This window comes from Stegostoma tigrinum, chromosome 22, assembly GCF_030684315.1.
Source record: "Stegostoma tigrinum isolate sSteTig4 chromosome 22, sSteTig4.hap1, whole genome shotgun sequence".
Classification (NCBI taxonomy): Eukaryota; Metazoa; Chordata; class Chondrichthyes; order Orectolobiformes; family Stegostomatidae; genus Stegostoma; species Stegostoma tigrinum.
In genome coordinates, this window is record NC_081375.1 from 7861630 (window position 1) to 7885132 (window position 23503).

At 43.2% G+C, this 23503-nt stretch overlaps 1 protein-coding gene across 1 annotated transcript in view; it reads left to right on the top strand.

Annotated features, from left to right (window-relative positions):
- Positions 1-23503, top strand: part of ern1 (endoplasmic reticulum to nucleus signaling 1) — a 97389-nt gene that overhangs the window by 59260 nt on the left and 14626 nt on the right. The window contains exons 7-15 of the mRNA XM_048554912.2: positions 1241-1342; positions 3313-3574; positions 4938-5016; positions 6018-6177; positions 9223-9341; positions 13517-13702; positions 19835-20099; positions 21569-21659; positions 21838-22027. Coding sequence (XP_048410869.1) covers positions 1241-1342; positions 3313-3574; positions 4938-5016; positions 6018-6177; positions 9223-9341; positions 13517-13702; positions 19835-20099; positions 21569-21659; positions 21838-22027 — 1454 coding nt within the window. The remainder of the gene's footprint in view (positions 1-1240; positions 1343-3312; positions 3575-4937; positions 5017-6017; positions 6178-9222; positions 9342-13516; positions 13703-19834; positions 20100-21568; positions 21660-21837; positions 22028-23503) is intronic.

A 23503-nucleotide genomic window follows, 5' to 3' on the forward strand; every position in this document is an offset into this window, starting at 1 on the left:
CAGATGCATCCTAACTATCCTCCAGCATCGCTTGGGTGTTGGAGGAGAAAACAAGTCAAGAGTATGCTTCTCATTCACTGGTGGACAGGGCTATGATGTGCTAAACAATCTTATTCCTGGATTAGAAGAGGTATCAAAACTCTGTCACTGTTCACACCTGAACATTAGCCATTTAAGAGTAGTACAGGACAGTAGCTAAGATTTGGGGTAGGGATATGCAACACTAAGGAATTGAAACTTGTCAGAAGGAAAAGAAATAAATGAGAAAAGGTGATTGTCTTTTAAAGCATATGGCGGAGGAGGGGGGAAAGGGACAAGCACAAAAGGACTTGATTCCTTGTTCAGAAATCTAAGGTCAAGTTTGCAGGTTCCATTGGCAGTCAGAGAGGCTAATGCGGCGTTAACATTAATTTCAAGAGGGTTAAATTACAAAAGCAGAAATGCACTGCTGAGGTTGTAAAAGGCTATAGTCTGACCCCACTTGGAATCTTGTGGGCGGTTTTGGGCCCTGTATCTAAGGATGGATGTGCTGATATTAGAGGGGGTCCAGAGGATGTTTACAGAATAATCCTGGGGATGAAGGGCCTTTCGTACAAGGTGCGGTTGCAGACTTGGGGTCTGTTCTCAGTGGAGTTTAGGTGGTGGTGGCTGGTAGCGTGGGGTGGGGGAGGCGGTGGTGCACAAATCTCATTGAAGCATACAGAAAGGTCTGGATAGAGCGGATATGGAGAAGATGTTTCCATTAATTAGTAGGAGAGACTAGGATTCATGGGCACACCTCCGAGTGGAGGATAATGCTTTAGAACTGAGACGAGGAGAAATTTCTTCACTTAGTGTGTTGTTAATCTGTGGATTAGTAAGGGGATCAAGGATCATGGGGAGTAGGTAGGAAAATGGAGTTGAGAAAAACATCGGCCATGATTGAATGGTGGAGCAGACTCGATGGTTCAAATAACCTAATCCTGCTCCCATGTCTTACGGTCTTAAAAAGAGTGGAATTTTGAAATTGGGACCATGGCATGACAGAAGGTACTTTGAGCACATTTTGTATGGCACTATTCCCTGTCCACTTGGCTCAAGCCCGTGTCAGTGAAACATTGCCGTAGGTCTAGTCATCATGACGACTAGATCTTGGTGAACATAGAATTCCAGTCTCTATTATAAAGAACTGGCTAAGCTTGTTCCATGGTATCTAGGTTTCAAATGATTCCTTTGTGTTGATGTGCTGTTCTGTTTCTAGAGTACACAATCACTATGTATGACACCAAGAATCGGGAGTTGCGATGGAATGCCACTTACTTTGATTACTCTGCCACCTTACCCGATGAGGACACTGAATACAGTAAGAACGGTTTAAGTTGAATAGTTGCTTGTTCTACCGCTTCTACAGAGACAACTACGGTGCATTTTGAAAACTTTGCCTGCCAGCAGCAATAGTTAATAATTTAGTCACTTGGTCTGTTTTGTGTCAAGTTGTACCTAAATTTGATTATTTTACTGATAAGGACAACTATTGAAATATCATTCACCAGTTTGGAAAAGTCAGTTTCTCGTGATAACTTATAGTAGTTTGCCCATTGGCCAGGAGGCAGGCTGACGAGCAGAATCATTGCCCATTCCCAGTCTCGAAGGCATTGAATGATTTGGCAGTGAGGAAAAGGAACCATATACAAGGGTAGCTGAGGCAGAAAAACACTGTTTGCTCAATACCCATACACGAGGATGAAGAAGGTCATGTTGTCAGAGAACATTACAATGGTCAGCACATCGGTAAAGTAGTTGAAGAATATTAAAAAAATTATATGGAGCATGTACAGTGTGGAAAAAGCCAATGGTACCACAGTTCATATTGGCATTCACCCCGCTAAGGTGGTGATTATCAGGCTAAGGCTCGACAAAGGTGGCAAGGAGACCCTGGAACGCAGTGTGAAATCACGCCAAATTGGCAAAGATGAGGGTAAACATAAGGAAGAATCCATTTTAAAAATGCAGGAGCAATTGAATGTATCATCTTTGCTATTTTTATGTAGACCATGCTGAGTTAATTAGCTCTTCAAGCAACTGATTTTGCATATTATTTGCATGTATATTGTTAATGTGTGTTTCTTTTAAGTTTAAAAGAACATTACTTTTTTTCCTCAGAGGGAATTGTTTGAGCCTTTTGGCTATTATTATTTAAATAACCAGCTACTTTGATAGCTTTGTTTCTGGTGTTAATGCACAAATTTCTAAATTTATTAGGTTCAGTTTTGTGGTTTGTGTTGGAGGAGTTAGGGCAGTACAACCACGAGGCAGCTGCACCTTGTGCACATTGCAACGCTCAGTTCTTTCACTGTGCTGCCTAAGGAGCTCCTTTTCTCCTCAGTGAGCTGCCATCAGAAGCCCATCTTTATTGATGTAGGAAGGAAGGGGTACTGGGACAAAGCAACATGGGAAAGCTTGAAATTCTTTAATTTGTAAGTGAGTGGTGAAACATGATTCTGTTTCATGAATGTGTTATTCGTGGCCAATATCACCACAAGTAGCTTCCTCTACATTGGGGAAACCAAGCGGAGGCTTGGAGACCGCTTTGCAGAACACCTCCGCTCAGTTCGCAACAAACAACTGCACCTCCCAGTCGCAAACCATTTCCACTCCCCCTCCCATTCTCTAGATGACATGTCCATCATGGGCCTCCTGCACTGCCACGATGATGCCACCCGAAGGTTGCAGGAACAGCAACTCATATTCCGCCTGGGAACCCTGCAGCCATATGGTATCAATGTGGACTTCACCAGTTTCAAAATCTCCCCTTCCCCTACTGCATCCCTAAACCAGCCTAGTTCGTCCCCTCCCCCCACTGCACCACACAACCAGCCCAGCTCTTACCCCCCACCCACTGCATCCCAAAACCAGTCCAACCTGTCTCTGCCTCCCTAACCGGTTCTTCCTCTCACCCATCCCTTCCTCCTACACCAAGCCGCACCCCCAGCTACCTACTAACCTCATCCCACCTCCTTGACCTGTCCGTCTTCCCTGGACTGACCTATCCCCTCCCTACCTCCCCACCTACACTCTCTCCACCTATCTTCTTTACTCTCCATCTTCGGTCCCCCTCCCCCTCTCTCCCTATTTATTCCAGTTCCCTCTCCCCATCCCCCTCTCTGATGAAGGGTCTAGGCCCGAAACGTCAGCTTGTGTGCTCCTGAGATGCTGCTTGGCCTGCTGTGTTCATCCAGCCTCACATTTTATTAACAAGTAGAAGCTGACCATTTTGCCAACATGCCTTGTTGTAATGGTTTGGATGCATCATTTCTCACCATCTACTTGCAGAAATGCTCCACTTTGTGTCGAATGGAGATGGGCTGGTTGTGACAGTAGATAATGAATCTGGTGACATTCTGTGGATTCAGAATTATGCATCACCAGTGGTGGCGATGTACATCTGGCAGCGGGAAGGACTGAGGAAAGTGATGCACACGAATGTCGGCATTGAAACGCTCCGCTACCTCACGTTTATGTCTGGAGAGGTGGGCCGGATCACAAAGTGGAAATATCCTCTTCCTAAAGAGGCAGAGACCAAACAAAAGCTAATGTAAGTGCAGTATTGCTGTTTGTTAAACTTGTAAGTGCTGCAGAGCAGTATAGTAACAAAATAAACATTAATCTGGGACAAATTGTGGTGAAAAGGTAACCAATATGTTGGGTTGCAACCTTTAAATAATTCTTTAAATGAATGTTCTCCATTTCTTGCCTGTTCTTCCCCATCCTTTGTACCTTTTTCTTACTGCTTTCTGCTGCAACGGTGTGCATGTATTAAACATAGTATCAGTACTGCCTTGTGATCAAATGCTTGGGATTGGGCAGGGTTCCACTGAGGCAAAGAGGGACAAATTGCCCTTCACTAAGGTAACTGTGAAGCATTGCATCTGGAGACCTGTTGAGACCTGGCAGAATTAACCAAACATTGCAAGGTAGGTTTGGATGATGAGCAGAATTTACTCTGTGTGGGGAATCCCATGCTAGCTAATTCAACATTCACAATGGAAAACAATGTGTATGAGCAAACTAGATGTGTCATAATTCAACATAAAATCTTATGTCAAGAATCATCAGGTCTCCAAAGTGATCAATGGCTAATTTCACTTCTGAAGCTACCTTAAATGTTAATTTGGCTCGTGTACTTGAAAAGCCAAAAAATCCAGACAATGTGGAAATGCTGTTTTAAAGAACTAGTGCAAATACAAGGGGACAGGTGGTAGTTGGCGGGTTACCATGTCGTGCTTATGAATTTGTTAAAAGTCAGGTAGCGTTACCAGTGGAAGAACAGAAATCTCACCTGATATCCTGACTAATTGTCTCACTCATTAAAAAATAGTACCAGATCAGTCGTTGCTAATCACAGAATGCTCTTGGAAAAAATTGGCAGTCAGTTATAGTAGTGGCCTATATATTCTAGAAGGTAATTCATTGAGTAATACCAGCAGAGCATTTTTATTTTCATGATTTGACAATTAGGGATCTGCATTGGTTACTCAATAGCTATTAAACAAAGTTGGATGAGCCATTTCCGGGACAAATAAATAAAAGGATATGCTGATGGGAATAAATTGAGAGGCATGTGTGGGCCAAAAACCTTGGTGTGGATCTGTAGACTGAATGGTTTGCCTCTGTGCTGACAGTACTTGGTAGTGTGGTACCATTCAGCTGACCATTTCAGGGTCAAGGGTTAGTGGCCCACAATTCCTTCAGTTTCATCTTAATCATGTGCAATTCAGTAATCAGTCACCTATGATTTTGAGGTCTTTTCTTTAGCTGATTCAGTAATTAGCAGTGTGAGAGAATAGGCTGCCTGCTTTTCCTGGCCTAACAATAAAGATAACCCAATACTGCAGACTTAGACTGTGTTGCTGAGGTCTTTTTAGCCTTTAACTTCACGTCTTACTCTGCATCCTTAGGCCAACTTTGTATGTGGGAAAGTATTCGACCAGTTTGTATGCCTCATCATCACTAGTGCACGAGGGAGTGGCTGTCGTGGTAGGTAATTGACATTTTATTTATCCAGTTGCAAAATTGTATCTCAAACTGTTTCATCTTTACTTTAAAATAACATTTTTGAAACTCATTTATAACTTTATTTAAAAAGAAGAACAGTATTTGTTGGCTTAATACATCCATCAAGTAATTTGTTTGTTTTTACCCAATTTCTGCTTCTGTAAGTACTGGTTTGGATTGGACTCCCCTTTCTTAATCAAGTGTCTCTCTGTCTTCTAGTATTTGAATAACTGGCAACAGCAAAATGTTGGACCAACAGGGAGTGACTACAATTAAGCCCAGAATTGTGTCCACTAATTTCTTGCCTGAAGTTGTTTAAATTTAGTAGGATGCAGGTCCAGGGTGACTACCTGCCCCTTTTCCCAACCATGATGCACTGAAGAAAATCACAGTGCACCTGATGTTTTGGGTGGGATCAGCTGATTGGGCAGTGATTAGGAATTTAATCATGAGCTACCCCGTCAACTTAATTATTTTAACCAACTAAGCCAGCGTTTGTCTACTTTGATTTGAAAAGACAACACTTCCTTTTTGTGACTATCATGATTCCAGTTTGCCTAATTTTGCATTTGTTTAGGATTAAATAGCGTGGTCAGTTTGCTTTTTTTGTTCCTGAAATAGATAGAGTTAGGGTTTTGGGTCTGATGACCCTTCCTCAGAACTCTGATTTTTTTTTGTCACAGATGCTAGCAGACTTGCTGAGCTTCCAGCAACTTCTGTTTTAGATCCTGATTTACAGCATCCGCAGGTCTTTCAGTTTTTATTCAGTTTATCTATTTCTTCCCTTCATCTTTGTAGCTTTAAAATGACTCAACTCTTTTTTGTTTTAAGAAGACTTTTTTTGAATCTTTAGTGAGGACACAAAGTGCTTCCAATTATTGGGGCTAGAAGAATGTGCAGGGATTCAAGAGAGTACAGGCATTTTTATAGGTAATTACACCAGATTCCGACACCTATCTATAATATGGTTTTTGTGTTCACAGCCAAGAGGTAGTGCATTCCCATTGCTTGAAGGTCCCAAAACTGAACGTATTACCATCTCTGATCGTGGCGAGTGTGACATCACCCCCAGTATTGACGTTAAGTTCACACCGGGAGTCTCGAAGACAATTGATTATCTGAGGAACCAGTGGTTTCTGATTGGTAAGAATAATCATGGTGTCAAAGTGCCCCCTGGTGGGCAGTAAGAGTCAAGATTGTCAAAATGACAGCTCAGGGTCGAAGGCTGCCTGGGAATGTGGGTGTCAGCAGGAATTCCTCAAGACTGTGATTATCAGTGGGGCGGGGGTTCTCAATGTATTTTACAGTGTTGCCCTTGCAAAAACAAAAATAATTTTGTCTAAGATAATAAAATGTGAGGCTGGAAGAACACAGCAGGCCCAGCAGCATCTCAGGAGCACATGTGCTGCTGGGCCTGCTGTGTTCATCCAGCCTCACATTTTATTATCTTGGATTCTCCAGCATCTGCAGTTCCCATTATCTCTGATATAATTTTGTCTAAGCCTTGCCTGCACAGTGTCCTTTCCAGAACAAAGGAATAAGCAAATTGGGAATGACTGGGCACATAAAGGGAAATGTGGACTTGTGATTGGAGTTGCTGTTCGTGAAGGATTAAAAAATAGCATGGACTAGATGAGACAAACTTTATAATCTCAGCTGGATTTGATGTAAAAGAAAATTGTATTTGTCTCAAGTCTGTGGGCCTTCATTTGGGTGGATGGAGTAGGCAACAGTTCATCAGTTCAGAGTGAGAGTGGTTTTCTTTGGCTAAATGACCACAGTCACTAAATGGGTTTGTGGAAAAGTAAATTAGGCCAGGCATGTGGAACCACACAGTCACTTAAATCCATATTCTAGCCTGCATCAGGAGCCATTGGGCCCTTTATGAATCATATGATCTTAGCACCTGCTAATGCTGAAGGGACTGCACAGTGCAACAGCAGGTGGGCAGGAAACAGGGACTTAAATTAATAAAGTATAAGGGAAAAAGCATGGAAAATGACCATTATCATAAGGGGTAGGATCTCTCTGTGTCTCTGTCTCTCTCCCTCCCTCTCTCTCTCCCTCCCTCTCTCTCTCCCTCCCTCTCTCTCTCCCTCCCTCTCTCTCTCCCTCCCTCCCTCCCTCTCTCTCTCTCTCTCCCTCCCTCCCTCTCTCTCTCTCTCTCTCTCTCTCTCTCTCTCTCTCTCTCTCTCTCTCTCTCTCTCTCTCTCCCTCCCTCCCTCCCTCTCTCTGTCTGTCTCTCTGTCTGTCTCTCTCTGTCTCTCTCTCTTCTCCACCCCCCCCGCCCATGCCACTGGCTTCACATCTTAGTTGTGGATGACATGAAGTTGGTAAACGTAATGCACTCCTTTTAGCACAATCTTATTTCATCTTTGGGACCTAGTCTATGTCCATGCTGAAAGGGTGAAAATTTGCAAGATGCTCCTCTAAGCTGAGTTGAATTGATATCGCAAATACAATATTGTCTTAAATAGACAATGTTTGTCAGTGGTGTTTGAAAAAAATCATCAAATTAGAGAGTAAAGTAATGATGGCAGTAAAAGCATTGGTCAAAATGAAGTGTACCCCATTTGTAACGTCCCCTGATGATTGAGAAGCTCTGGAAAGTGCAAGGTAAAAGCCAGGGACCAGAAAACCCTGTGATTACAGCAAAAACATTCTGCAGTCCAACCTATCTTTCCTACCTCCACTGTATTCTTTTCTGACTGGGTGAGGGAGAAATAACTCCGAGATAAAGCAAAATGAATTCCATTGCTACTATTTGAATTTTTGTATTTTTTAAGGCACTTTATTAGATTTTACTACGCTGCCTCATGAAGTCAGAAAAGATTTAATTGGAACCAACAAACTTGGCCATGATTTATGTGATACTGGATTATTATGAAACAGATTACTCAGTGTTCCTGAGATCATGTAATGTGTTGTGTGATTTTGATGTGACAAGTGATTGGTCTGTAATATATTCCAATAAAGTGGAAGTTGTAAGTAGTTTTCTTATTGTGGTAGTGTTGTAATAGGGCAAGTTTTCACAAAATCATAGAAACGTGGTTACAGCCCAGAAGACCATGCAACCCGTTGTATCTATGATAGGCCTCCGAAGGAGCAGTTCACGTAATTGCCACTTCCATGTCCTCTTCCATATCTCAGTGCATTCCTCCTCTTCAGATGTTTAGAAAATGTGGCAATTTTTTATTGGACAGAGGAGCACCATTTTGTTGATCACATCTATATTGGCTGAGAAGGACCCAACCAATCTAATCCTGTTCTCAGCACTTGATCAGTATCCAGATACAGATTAAGAGTCTCCAGGTACAGACCTATAAATGTGTTGGCAATGTCTGTTCTATGCTGTACTATCCTCAGGGTGAAACATCCTTCCTCTAATAACATGAAATCGATTCAGCTTGGTCACTGACTTCTGCGGCAGGGCAGATAGGTCCTTCCCATCCAAAATACCCAGGACCCTTTCCACTTCTTACACCTTAACAAATCTACCCATTAATCTCATCTGTTCCAAGGAAAACAGCCCCAACCTATTTAAAGATAGTAGGAACTGCTAATGTTATCTCACATTCTCCAGTAAGATGTAGAGCTGGATGAACACACCAAGCCAAGCAGCATCAGAGGAGCAGGAAAGCTGACATTTCGGGTCTGGACCCTTTCAGCCTATTTAATCTTTTCGCCTTGCTACAAATTCTCCTGACTTAGCAACATCTTCTTAAATCTCCTTTATTCTCCCTCAGTGCAGAATGGATGTAATTGCACTAAAGATGACCAGAACTGTATGCAATATTCAAGCTTTGGCATTAACTAACATTATACATATAAATATTCTATATGCTGTCTTAACCACTCCATCAGCTTGTCCCCCTACTTTTAGGGATCTATGAATGTGTGCTCCATGATCCTTAACTTCCTCTACAGCTGTCAGTCTGGTCTCATTTATTGTGTATTCCTCTGCCTTGTTTGAACTCTCCAAACACATCATCTCTCATTTCTTTGAGCTGAATTTCATTTGCTGGTTTTCTAACTAGTTCACTTCCTCATTATCAGCCACAGTCAGCTTTTGTGTCATCTGTAAACTTATTTGATTACTTCAGGACTGAGCAGCTTCCTTGATGTTGCAACCTGATGACTGTCATTTGCTAATTTGGATGTGCTGAACTGTGGACTTATTATTTTCAGGACACCATGAAATGCCTCTAGCAGCCCAAACCAAGATCCTTAATGATTTTCCTGAGAATGTGCAGAAAATTCCAGATGATGTAATTGCCACTAGACCACAGAATGAAATATTTGAAGATGTACGTATATCTCCATTGTTTTTCTCTCCCTTTACACACTGTGTGACTTGTAAACTGTGTTTACGTGATCTGACAGCAGATGTGTTTTTAAAATGTGCAGCATGGAAAGCAGAGGAAGCAATATAGTCTCTCAAACCTGCTCCACCATTCAAACCTGCTGATCTAAACCTGAACTCATGCTTTTATGCAATATCTCTCAATGTTCTTACCTAAAAAGAGTGCATAGTCCTCATGAAAGTGAGATTCTGTTCTTGAAAATCATGGCATTAAGTAAATAACTTTTTGAAATGAATCATAGGTTCCCATAGGAATCAGTGTTAAAACCAGATTTGGAGATAGTAGGAACTGCCGATGCTGGAGAACCTGCGATAACAAGCTGTAGAGCTGGATGAGCATAGCAGGCCGAGCAGCAAAGCTGACGTTTTGGGTCTGGACCCTTCTTCAGAAATGGGGGAGGGAAGTGGACTCTGAAATGATAGAAGATGGATAGTGGAGCAGGTAGGCATAGAGAGGACTGAGGGGTCAAGGAGGTGGGGACGAAGCCAGTGAAGGTGAGTGTAGGTAGTGGGTTGGCCACTGAGCAGGGAGGATGGACAGGTCGAGGAGGCGGGGATGAGGCTAGTAGAGGTGAGATGAGTGTAGGTAGAAAGTAGGAGTGGGGGTTGGTCACTGGGGTGGGAGCACCGGATAGGTGGGAGAAAAGACAGATGGGTCAAAGGAGGCGGGGACGAGATGTGGAGCTGGTCTTGGGATGCGGTCAGGGGTGGGGAGATTTTGAAGCTTGTAAAGTCCACATTGAGACGTTGGACTGCAGGGTTACCAGGCAGACTGAAGTGCAGTTCCTCCAGTTTTTGGGTGGCAACGTTGCGATACTGGAGGAGGCCCAGGATGGACATGTCCAAGGAGTGGGAGGGGGAGTTGAAATGGTTTGTGACTGGGAGGTGTTGTCATTTGTCACAAACCGAGCATAGGTGCTCCACAAAGCAGTCTTCAAGCCTCCGTTTAGTTTCCCTGACGTAGAAGATGCCACAGCAGGAACAGCTGATACAGTATACCACATTAGTGGATGTGCAGGTGAACATCTGTTTAATGTGGAAGGTTATTTTGGGACCTGAGATGGAGGTGAGGGGGGAGGTGTAGGCGCAGGTGTAGCACTTCCTGCGGTTGCAGGGAAAGGTGCCAGGGGTGGTGGGGCTAATGGGGAGTGTGGAGTGGACGAGGAAGTCGTGGAGAGAGCGTTCCCTCTGGAAGGCAGATAAAGGTGGGGAGGGAAATATATCCTTGGTAGTGGGGTTAAATTGCAGGTGGCAGAAGTGGCAGAGAATGATGAGTTGAATCCGGAGGTTGAATGCCACATGTTGACACACAGTACACGTGCGATTATGTTAAACTGGAAATGATTGTGTCATTTGAAGGAAACGGGCTCTAAAGACAACACAATGTTCAAAGAAATCAGCATTAGGACATGTAAAACAAGGACAGTCTGTATGGAAATTAATACATATGTTATAGGTAACGTTTACCCAACTCCAATGGGTCTTAAGCTGAATAATATTTGGGAGTGAGCTATAGTTCCAGCTACCTCCCTGAGAGCAGAAAGGCTCAAGAATTTAACTTCGGACACGGCAGATAAAGGTACAACTATAAGAAGAGAGGCAGTCACTGGAGGATTGAGAACGTGATACTTAAGTGCACGCAGTGCATGAAGTAAGGTAAATGAGCTTGTAGTGCCGAATGAAATTGGCAGGTACAATGTTGCTGCAGTGACATGGCTGCATGGTGATCAGGGCTGGGAACTAAATATCCAAGGATACATGTCCTATTGAAAGAATGGCAAATGGGCAGAGCATCATGATTGCCTTTTTAGTAAGAAATGAAATTAAATCGATGGCAAGAACTGATATTGACTCAGGTGTTGAATCTGGGTCGATAGAGTTCAGGAACTTCAAAGGCGGAGAAAGAAAACCCTGATGGCAGTAATGTGCAGGCTTCTTATCAGTGTTAAGGATGTGGAGCAGGAAACAAATCAAAGTAGAAAATGCATGTAGGAAAGGCCCAGCAATCATGGGGGATTTCAGTATGCAAGTCAACTGGGAAATTCAGGCTGGGAGCAGATCCTGAAAAAAGGAAGTTGTGAAATCTCTGCGAGGTGTTTCTTTTTGGAGTAGCATGTAGTAGAGCCCACTAAGGAACAGGCAATTCTGGATTGGTGATGAGGCAGAATTGATTTGGGAGCTTAAAGTGGAGAAACCCCTTGGAGCCAGTGACTATAATATGATTGAATTCACCCCGCCGTTTGAGGGAGAGGAACTGGCCAGAGTTGATTGGAAGGGGAGTCCAGCACAAAAGACGGTGGAGTACAATGGCAGGAGTTTCTAATGGTAGTTTGGGTGACACAGCAAAAATATATCCCCAGGAAAACAAACCAAACTAAGGGAAGGATGAGGCAACCAGGGATGACAGGGAAAGTTAGGAACAGAATAAAAGCAAAAGAGAAAGCATACAATGCGGTGAAGATGAGTGGGAAGCCAGAGGATTGGAAAGCCTTTTTAAAAAACCAACAGAGGATAACTAAAAAAGCACTACAAGAGTAAGCTGACTAGTAATATTAAAGAAAATTGCAAGAGTATTTTTGGATATCTGAAAGGCGAAAGAGAGGCAAGAGTGAACATTGGACCACTGGAAAATGACGCTGGAGAAGTAGTACTTGGGATCAAAGAAATAGCAGAGGAACTGAATAGGCACTTTGCATCTGTTTTCACAGTGGAAGACACCAGCAGCGTGCCAGAGCTTCGAGAGTCGGGGGCAGAGGTGAGTGTAGTGACCATCGCTGAGGAGAAGGTGCTAGGGAAACTGAAAGTTGTGAAGGTGGATAAATGACGTGGACCAGATTGACTACACCCCAAGGGTTTGAAGGAGATAGCTGAGGAAATTGTGGAGGCACTGGTGGTGTTCTTTCAGGAATGGAGACTGGGAAGGTTCCAGAGAATTGGAAAATGGCTAACGTAACACCCAAGTAAGAAGTGAAGGAGGCAGAAGATGGGAAATTATGGGCTGAGTGGCCTGACATCAGTCATTGGTAAGATTTGAGTTCATATTAATGATGAGATTGCAGCATGCTGGAAAGAGCTTGGCAAAATAAGTTGAGTCAGCATACCTTCGATAAGGGCAGGTCATGCCTGACAAATCTGTTAGGATTTGTTGAGGAGGTGATGAGCAAGTTAGACAAAAGAGAGATTGTGCATGATCTGTTAGGATTTCCAGAAGGGCTTTTATGAGGTGCTGTGTCGGAGGCTGCTAAATAAGCACCTGTTGTATTAGGGGCAAGGTACTGGAATGGATAGAGAACTGATTAATTGGCAGGCTAATGTTTCAAGTCTGTTAGCTTGTTCTGTCTCGGTGGATATTGGCTGACCTGCTGTGATCTCCAGCGTTTGTTGTTTTCAGTTTAGAAGACAGAGATAGGTTCTTGATCAGTAAGGGGATCAAGGGTTATGGGAGAAGGCAGGAGAATGGGATGGGGAAACATATCAGCCATGATTGAATGTTGGAGCAAATTTGTTGGGCTGAATGGCCTAATTCTTCTACTGTGTCTTAGGATTTCAACTGAAAGGTTATTCCCACCGTATCTTGCCCACAACAGGAGACTGAACATCTGTGTGAATTATTCTTCTCATTGGATATCAGTGCACCTGGGGAAATGTGGAGTAAACATTCGGAACAGGAGCCTTGCTTATTTTCTGGGATAACAAGGTGCGGAGCTGGATGAACATAGCAGGCTGAGCAGCATCAGAGGAGCAGGAAGGCTGACATTTCGGGCCTAGACTCTTCAGAAATATTTCCTGAGAATAGTTTTCAGCCTGCCATTGTCGCCCCCCACACCCCCCGCCCCAACCCTTGCTAGTGACAGAGCCACAGTTCAGCCATGCTGCTATGCCAGGTTGGACCAGAACCAACCTCATTGGGCCTGATCAATTCTGTATCAGTTTTGCCTTCCTTTGGGCAAAGAGGGAAACTTGTGGCCGTGACCTCATTTGATAATGCCAGCAGGTTTGTATCACTGCCCTGTGTTAAGATCCCAGACTAAGCAATTTTGGATGTGTTTGAGTTCCTGAAAATGTCTCTTTCTATTGCATTATGTACATTAATCTCGTTTCAAAATAAAATTCTTTCAGCATTTCCCAAACATTGATGAAGTTGCAGAAGATTTTGATATTCTGAACGACCTCAAAGAAAAATATAGCAAATCGCAACCCAAGCTTGAAGCTCCTGTGGATTCTGTGTTGAAAGACATGGCCACAATTGTCTTCAGCACCTTTCTACTAGCAGGATGGGTAGCCTTTGTCATCACCTATCCTAAGGTAATGTCCACCAAAGTATTAAGTGAACCAGAATGATGGCAGATTACATGGGGGAGTTGGTTGGGATCAGATGTGTATGGTGAAGGCAACATCCTTTAGTTGTCTGCTCTCATTGGTATTTAATGCAATCTCTTTATCATAACAAGTTCTTCCTCACTGTTTTCTGGCCTGCTCACCGAGCAGTGGCAGTGCTGCAGTTATGTTACAGCATCCCAGGGTATCTCAGGCAATTGTCAAACCAAATTTGACATTGAGCAATAAAAAAAAGTTAGGGAATGCGGCTAAATGTTGTTCTGAGGTTTTAGAGTATTTTAAAGAAATAGTGGTGCAAAAGTTTCGAGAGGGAATTTTAGAGTTCAGAGCCTCAGCTGTTGCAGGCTGTTATTTGTTGTGTCTAATTCCACTGCTGGGTGTTCATTGGGGAGCTCTTGGCCAAGTGCTACTTCAGCATGCACGTCTGGGTCTTGTGTGTCTTGAAGCTAGTTGATCGTCTGCAACATCGTTGAGCCTGGTCCAAGATTTTTGGGGTGTTCTCCTTGTAATGGTTTGGAGTAAATGTCCTGGCAGATTCCTTTTAGCCTGGACCCCAAATGTAACACACTGCTGCATCAACTGAATTGATGCAGAGCAGGAATTGATTGCCTCCTTGATGCTTGGTATGATTCAGTACGCACCAGGCAGTCTGCTTATTTGTTAAATCATTGGCCTATTTATTCAGGTAACTTCATCGCTGAAGCGTCTCCTGCTGATATATTTTCCTGGTGAGATTCACTCTGTTGCAGGGCTATCCATTAGCAGCAACATTGCTCAGCAGTCCTGATGAAAGGTTAGCTCAGCCTGAGGCTTGAACTGCTTCTCTCTACAGACACTGTCTTACCTGTTGAGAGTTTTCAGCAGACTTTTTTTCTTAGTTTTGTTTCAGATTTTCAGGATCTGCAGTGTTTTAGTTTCTAACATGTTTACTTCGCCTGCGGTTGACAGAATCGAAGGGTGGATTGATTATGAAATTTGTTCCTACTTGCTCACTGTTTCAATGAGTCACATTTGTTTTTAATTGTGAAACAAATGGGCAGCGTTCTGCTTTGTGCATTTTCTTTATATATATGAAAACAATGCAAACAAACCTGTTTGGAGCAGTTTAAAGTTTTCAGCTCCCACATGGGTATCTGTTTGATCCCTGAATGCGCCGTGCCTACCTTTGCTGTTGTGTCAGTCATCAGAAAGCTGGTATTAGCTCAAGGAATTCCTCTTACTTTGCATCAGGTCAGACTGGTGCATTACTCTCTCTTCACAGCTATTCTGGAACATACTATCACGAATCACAGAATTTTTCAGTACAGGAGGAGACCAATTGACTCATTGTGTCTTTACTGACTCCTAAAAGATTTAACCAGCTAGTCCCATTCTCCGGCCTTGTATCCGTAACCCTCTAAATTTATCGCTTTCAAATGTATTTTCAGCTCCCCATCGAATTTTCCTGTGGAATCTGCCTCCACCATTCCCTCAAGCACTATATTCCAAATCCCAAATAAAGACGTTTCTCATCTTACTCCTAGTGCTCTCACTGACAGCCTTGAAGTTACTAGTTACTGACATTCTGACCAGTGGAAATAGAATATCCTCCTTCGTGTTGTCAAAATTATTAATTATTTTGAACACCTCAGTAAGGTTACCTGTTAATCTTCTCTGCATCAAGGAGAATAAGCCCAATTTCTGTAATTTTTCCGTTTATCTAAAATCCTTCATTCCTGGTAGCATTCTAGTAAAGGTAACAAAGTGTGGGGCTGGATGAGCACAGCAGGCCAAGCAGCATCTTAGGAGCACAAAAGCTGATGTTTCAGGCCTAGACCCTTCTTCAGAAAAGGGGGATGGGGAGAGGATTCTGAAATAAATAGGGAGAGAGTGGGAGAGGAGAGAATAGGTAGGGAGGGGAAAGGTCAGTCTGGAGAGGACAGACAGGTCAAGGGGGCAGGATGAGGTTAGTAGGTAGGAAATGGAGGTGCGGCTTGAGGTGGGAGGAGGGGATAGGTGAGAGGAAGAACAGGTTAGGCAGGCGGGGACGAGCTGGGCTGGTCTTGGGATGCAGTGGCGTGAGGGGAGATTTTGAAGCTTGTGAAATCCACGTTGATACCATTGGGCTGCAGCGTTCCCAAGTGGAATATGAGTTGCTGTTCCTGCAACGCACGGGTGGCATCATTGTGGCACTGCAGGAGGCCCAGGATGGACATGTTGTCTAAGGAATGGGAGGGGGAGTTGAAATGGTTCGCTACTGGGAGGTGCAGTTGTTTACTGCGAACCGAGCATAGATGTTCTGCAAAGCGGTCCCCAAGCCTCTGCTTGGTTTCCCCGATGTAGAGGAAGCCACACCGGGTACAGTGGATGCAGTAAATCTCCTTTGCACACCCTGCAGGGCTTTAACATCCATCCTAAGGTGCCTGGAACTGAACATAATACTGCAAATGTGGTCTGACCAATGATTTTTGGAGGTGCAGCAACATTTCCTAACTTTTATACTCTGTACCTGTTTATAAACGTGAAGATCTTGTAAACTACCTTTTATCTATTTCCATTTGCCTGACCACTTTCAGAGAATTAAATATGAGCCCCAAGGCCCCTCTGCTCCTGTACTCCCCCCAGAGTTGTACCACTGAGCCTGTATAGTCTATGTTTCTTCCACGAGATTGCAATAGCTCACGTTTCTCTGCATTGAAATGCATTTCTCAGCCAGTTGTTTGCCTATTTGACCAACTGTCAGTGTCCTTCTGAAGTCGCTCAGCGTCATCCTCACAATTCAGTGTTCTTCCTGCCTTGGCAAATTTAGAGATTTTGCCCTCAACATCCTCTCCAAATCATTTACGTAAATCAGAAAAAGCAAGGATCCTGCACCAATCTCCGGGGAACACTTCTCAAACTGGATACAAGTTGAAAGCAATGCCCATCCATACCTATCCCTGTTTCCTGACTTTTTAACAAACTTCTAATCCATGCTGCTAAAGGCCCATCAATCCAAAATGTTTCTAATTTTCTAAGCAACCTGCCATGTGGCATCTTATCAAATACTTTCACAACGTCCAAATATACTACATCCACAGCACTACCCTTATCCACTGCTTGTGTCACCTTGTCAAAGAACGCAGTTAAATTTGCCAGACATGACCCACCTTTGACAAAGCTGTGTTGATAGTCTAATGTTAACTTATTTTTCTGTCAGTGCATTTATATGTTATCATGTATTTTGGCCTGTATCAGTTTTCCCACTATTCCTGTTCAAGCTGACAGGTCGGTAGTTTCCTGGGTTACCTGTCTCGGCAATCTAGGATGCATCCCATCTAGGCCTGGTGATTTTTCTCTACCTGGAATGCATCCAGAATTCTTAGCACCACCTCTTTATCCAGCACTACACTACTCACTTGCTCAACACCCACATTTTCAACTGGGCCATTTTCTAATTTGATAAATACAGAAGCAAAGTACTCATTTAGTGCCTCTGTTTCAGTGAGCAGTTTACCCTGCTTGTTCCATATGCCTGACTCTACCCTTCACTAATCTTTTAATATGCTTGAAGAACATTTTACAGTTGTTTACGTACAGCGTGCTATCCTTTCCTTAATCCTCCTCACAGGCATCCTACTAGTCTTGGCCTCTTTCTTGTACTGGACACACTCTCCCTGATTCTCTGTTGCTATTATTATTACTCTATGCATCATATACCTCCCTTTTCTTTCATATTTTCTCGACAGTGTCCTTGGTCATTGAGGGCTCTGTAGCTTTGGATACCCAGTATTTAATTCTCATGGGTATGTAGCTAAATTTCACCCTATTCAACTTTTGAAATTCTTCCAATTTTCACCCACCATTTAATCCACCGAAATGTGTTTCCAATCAGCTTGTCTGTGACGTTCTCCATAGTTGTTGTGAGTGAGCTGAGAATCATCTTCCTGTCACTTCTCACACTCACCCTCTGTAGTTGGCACTGGGTCCTGATTTTTATTTTCTTTCTCCTCATTTCTGAGCGGGAATCCTTCTCATTTCCCATTTCCCTGGTAAGGTGGGTAAAGTTGAGAATGTTTAGGGGGCAGGGCCCTAAGTTGGAGATTGGGTTCAAAGGGACTAACGGCCTATGGCTGTGCCTATTTTGTCTTCTGTTAAGGTACCCCAAATCACTGTTTGTGTACGAATACTCCTGAGCATTTTGGCAAATTCCACAGTGCCCACCTAGCAGTTTTACCAGTTGATGAACAAATCACTGGAAAGAAATCTCCACACTGAAGGAACTTGGTGACAGTAGATAATCTGAGACATGGGACTTCTTTTGTGAGTCCAACTTGACATGTTCTTTATGTATTAGAAATTGTATACAAGGCTGCCCTCCACTGATCAATAATAAATAGGAAAGAAAATCAGCACCTGGACAGTTTGAAGCAAAGTCAAAATGCTGGTGTAACTCAGCACATCTAGCTCGTCTGAAGAGAGAAACCACATTAACATTAAAATCCAGTGTGACTTCTTCAGAACTAATCGGGCAGTTTCTAATGTTAAATTTCAAAATATTTCTCCATTTCCTTTTTTTTTGACTCTGAGCCTTTCTCTTGGGAACAGTTCTCCCAAATGAAGCAAAGTCCATATTATAGATTTTGAAGCTGCTCTGATGGAGCATGTGAAATTTGTATATGATCTATTCAAATTGTTTTAAGAATTTATCAAAATGATTATCACTTATTCTTACTGGGCGCCAAGGAAGGCACTGGTGTTAAATGAGGTAGGAGGAGTGATGGGAGATAGGGGGAGGTGATGGCCTAGTGGTATTATCGCTGGACAGTTAATCCAGAGACCCAGGTAATGTTCTGGGGACCTAGGTTCAAATCCCACCATGGCAGATGATGGAATTTGAATTCAAGAATCTCTAATGATGACCGTGAATCCATTGTCAATTGTCAGGAAAATCCCATCTGGTTCACTAATATCCATTAGGGAAGGAAACTGTCATCCTTACCTGGTCTAGCCTACATGTGATTCCAGACCCACAGCAATGGGATTGACTCCTAACTACCTGCTGGGCGATTAGGGATGAACAATAAATGCTGCTCAGCCAGTGCCACCCTCATGAATGAATAAAGAAAAAAAGTTATCATTGGATGATGATATGGGAAGAAACAAAATAATCTTTTCACACTCCAGAAACTTAATGTTTTTAAATTTAAAAACCATCAAAGTTAAATTCCATGAAACCATTTATTTTACTCTAATCAGATCTTGCCATTGTCATAAAAGCAAAAACAAAACTTTAAAAAACAAATCATTCTTGGGATGAGGATATCGTTGGCTAGGTAGCATTTATTGCCCACCCCTAATTGCCCAGAGGGCAGTTAAGAGTCAGTCACATTGCTGTGGGTCTGAAGTCACATTTAGGCCAGACAGGGTAAAGATGGCAGTTTTCTTCCCTAATCGACATTAGTGAAGCAGATGGGTTTTTCCGACAATTGACAATGGATTCACAGTCATCACAAGATTCGTAATTCCAGATATTTTATTGAACTCAAATCCCACCATCTGTTGTGGTGGGATTTGAACCCGTATCCCCAGAATGTTATCTGGGTCTCTGAATTAACAGTCTAGTGATAATACCATTAAGCCATTGCTGCAGCTTATGTGAATATAGCTGTAACATTACTTTTGAATCACCCCTGGTTATAAAATTTAACATGGAAATCAAAAATCTAGTATGAATACTTTAAAAGGAAAAACAATCAAACCTGAGTACCTCTAGGTGAAGGATTGATTGAGGGAAAGGCAAGAATCTATTTGAGAAGAATCTAAATAAACTGTTGATGGAGGAAGGAGTAGGTGGATACATTTACTAGGGTGAATAGCAGTGAAGCAGCTGGGGATCGCTATAGAGGATAAACTGTGATTCATCTGTTGCTACATCATGTAATTCTGTGTAATGTAAAGTTAGGCGTCTGGATGTGAAAAAGGAGAAACTATTACAAAGGCCATACAAGTAAGTCAGGGCAAGATTCACTGGTTAGGATTTACTGAACTAGTGCGCATTTAGCTAAAGCTTTATTTTTTTCAAAAATTAATGTGCAATGCAATTGCTGCATAAACTTACCAAAATATGTATTATTTTAGACAGTACAACAGCAGCAACAGTTACAACACCAACAGTTTCAGAAGCACTTGGAGGAAAGGCTGGAACTAATGCAGAAACGGCAGCTTATTTTCCGCCCCCCACTTCTGGGTCCAGAATCAGACTTCCTAGAGACATCCAGATTGCGAACAGAGAGTTCAAGCACCAACACGCCAAATGCATCTCCACGAGTGTCGAACCATTCACTGTATTCCAATCATTCCATCTCGGAATTTGGCAGTTCGGCCACAGAACAAGAGGATGGAGGTAAAGCTTGGCTGGATGAAGTGGGAAAGCAACTATGTAAGACTGAGAGATGAAAGGGATAAAAGTGGAGGAGGGCTGTCCTGTTTTGCTGTTAGTGATCATTAAAGTAGCATCATCGAGCTTGACTTGTCTCATGCATATTCTGCAGTGTTTTGTTTGCAGGAAACGATAGTTCAGACCTTCTTTTCTGGATCAATAGAGAATGGCTAGGAAACTGGTAATTTGTAGACAAAAAGAAGCAAATAGCTGATTGGAGCTTTTCTTGATTTCAAGTGCACAGTTCAGTGTTCTTTAGGATTTTTGGGACACATGTTGATCACGTCTAATGTCAGCATCATCATAACTAAGTAGTCAGCCCATTAGAACCACACTTGTGTTCAGAAAAGATAAACTTGAAACAGTGCAGGGAAAAATGTTGGTCTATCATGTCTCCTCCTCCTCAAATTCCATTGTTAACGATCTTTCATCATTCAGAGAAATCCAGTCACTATCTTGCATCTTGTTCCAGGGTAGGGATGATTTCATGGCATCTAGCTGTAATTATGAAGTTAACATGGCATTTTTAAAAATCATTCAAAAAGATGCACAGGTAGACAGGGTGGTTAAGAAGGCATTTAGCACACTTGCCTTCATTGCTCAGACCTTTGAGTGTTGGAGTTGGAATGTCGTGTTGAGTTTGTACAGGACTTTGAGGCTATTTTTGGAGTAGTGTACGGTTCTTGTTGCCCAGCTACAGGAAGGATGTTATTAAATGGGAGAGGGTTCAGAAAAGATTTGCCAGGATAATGTCTGGAATGGGGCAGTTTGAAGTATAAGGAGAAGCTGGGTAGCTTGGCACATTTTTCACCAGACCAGAGGACGTTGAGGGGTGACCCTTTATAGAGGCGCATAAAATCATGAGGGGCCTAGATAAGGTGAACAGCAAAGGTCTTTACCCCACATTGGGGTTGTTCAAGACTAGGGAGCATATTTTTCAGGTGAGAGGAGAACATGTTAAAAAGGACGTGGGGGCAACTTTTTTTTTTTAAAAGTGGTTTGTGCGTGAATGAACTGCTGGAGGAAGTGGTGAATGGAGGAATAGTTACAAGAAGACATTTGGATAAGTTCATGAATGGGGAAAGCTTTGGAGGGATATGTGCCAAATGCAGGCATGTGGGACTAGTTCAGTTTGGGAACATTGTAGGCATGGACTAGTTGGACTGAAGGGTGTGTTTTCATGCTGTATGGCTCTATGACAACTTTATCTGATTAACAGAAAGCAGGAAGTGCTGGGGGAGTGCAACTGGTTTGACATTATCTGTCGAGAGAGAAACTGAAGTGATGCTAGCAATGCAACAGATGTTAATTCTATTTCTCTCGCCACAGATGCTGTCCATCTTACTAAGTTTTTCCAGCAAGTTTTTTATTTCACATTTGGTACAACTGCGGTATCTTTGATTTAGCTTCATATTATTTCCTTTATTCCTCAGACGATGATTCTGACATTGTGAGAGTTGGAAAGATTTTGTTTCATACAAAAGACGTACTGGGACATGGTGCTGAAGGAACAATTGTGTTCAAGTAGGTTTGATTCATTCTCAATATGTAAACAATGATAGCTTAAGGACAACGATTTCATTTTGTCTCCTGTCGTATAGAGTAGTGACACCAGCTTTCTTTCCTCTTATCTGACTTTGAAGCTTATTCCATTTTAAGCTCTTCCTTTCGATAACTAACTTCGTTAATTTGCCTTTTCAAGGGGCAGATTTGATGATCGATATGTTGCAGTGAAAAGGATTTTGCCAGAATGCTTCAGCTTTGCAGACCGTGAGGTTCAATTGCTCCGTGAATCTGACGAGCACCCAAATGTAATCCGTTACTTCTGCACAGAGAAGGACCGTCAGTTCCAGTACATAGCCACTGAGCTCTGTGCAGCTACTCTGCAGGAGGTGAGATCTCTCCAAATTCATTTATACTTGTTAATGTTAGCAGCTGTGGATGAAATTTATTGGGAATGGGTTTGAAAGGTGGCATCTAACCAGTGAGTGATTGGAACTGCAAAGTCACTTCCACACTTGCATTCTTTCACAACTCAAGAGGCACAGAGTGAAAGATTCAGTTGTTTAAGGCCACCTGCCACAATCATTTGTCTTTGTCTTCAAACAGGATGAAAAATAATCTTACAGTAAAATGAGTTGCTAAGAAAAATACAGTAGGTAAACCACAGAGATAACAGGGTGTGGAGCTGGATGAACACAGGCGAAGCAGCATCAGAGGAACATGAAAACCGATGTGTTGTTTCTGGACCCTTCTTCAGAAATGGGTCAGGGGAAGGGGATCCTGAAATAAATAGAGGTGGGGTGGCGGATGGAAGAGGAATAAAAGAGCAGACAGCTGGGAACGAGACGGACAGTTCAAGGAGCCAGTAAAGGTGAATGTAGGTGGGGAGTTGGGGTAGGGATTGGTCAGTCCAAGGAAGATGGACAGGTTAGGGAGGTGGGTCGAGCTGGGCTGGTTTTAGGATGAGGTAGGGGGAGGGGAAATTTTGAAGCTTGTAAAGTCCACATTGATGCCATTGGGCTGCAGGGTTCCCAAGCGGAATATGAGTTGCTGTTCCTGCAACCCACGGGTGGGATCATTGTGGCACTGGAGGAGGCCCAGGATATACATATCGTCTAAGGAGTGGGAGGGGGAGTTGAGGTAGTTCGTGACTGGGAGGTGCAGTCATTTGTGGCGAACAGAGTGTAGGTGTTCCACAAAGCGGTCTCCAAGCCTCTAATTTCCCCGACACAGAGGAGGCCACATTTGGAACGGCGAATACAGTATACCACATTAGCAGATGTACAAGTGAACATCTGTTTAATGTGGAAGGTTGTCTTGGGGCCTGGGAGGGGGCTGAGGTGTCAGGGAAGGTGTAGCACTTTCTGCGGTTGCAGGGAAAAGTGCTGGGGGTGGTAGGGCTGGAGGGGAGTGTGGGGCGGACATGGAAGTCATGGAGAGAGGAGCACGAGATGGCACCGATACAGCCATTGATATAACTGAAGAATAGGTGGGGGCTAGAGCCAGTGTAGCTTCAGAAGCGGGATTGTTCCTCGTACCCTACAAAGAGGCAGGCATAGCTTGGGCCCGAGTGGGTACCCATGGACGCCCATTTTGTCTTTAGGAAGTGGGAGGAATTGAAGGAGAAGTTGTTAAGGGTGAGGACGAGTTCAGCTAAGCGGACAAGGGTGTCAGTGGAGGGGGACTGGTCGGGCCTGCAGGACGGGAAGAAGCAGAGGGCCTTTAGGCTATCTGCATGGGGAGTGCAAGTATATAGGGACTGGACATCAATGGTGAAGATGAAGTGTTGGGGACCAGGGAATTGAACGTTTTGGAGGAGGTGGAGGGCATGGATGGTGTCACAGATGTAGGTGGGGAGTTCCTGG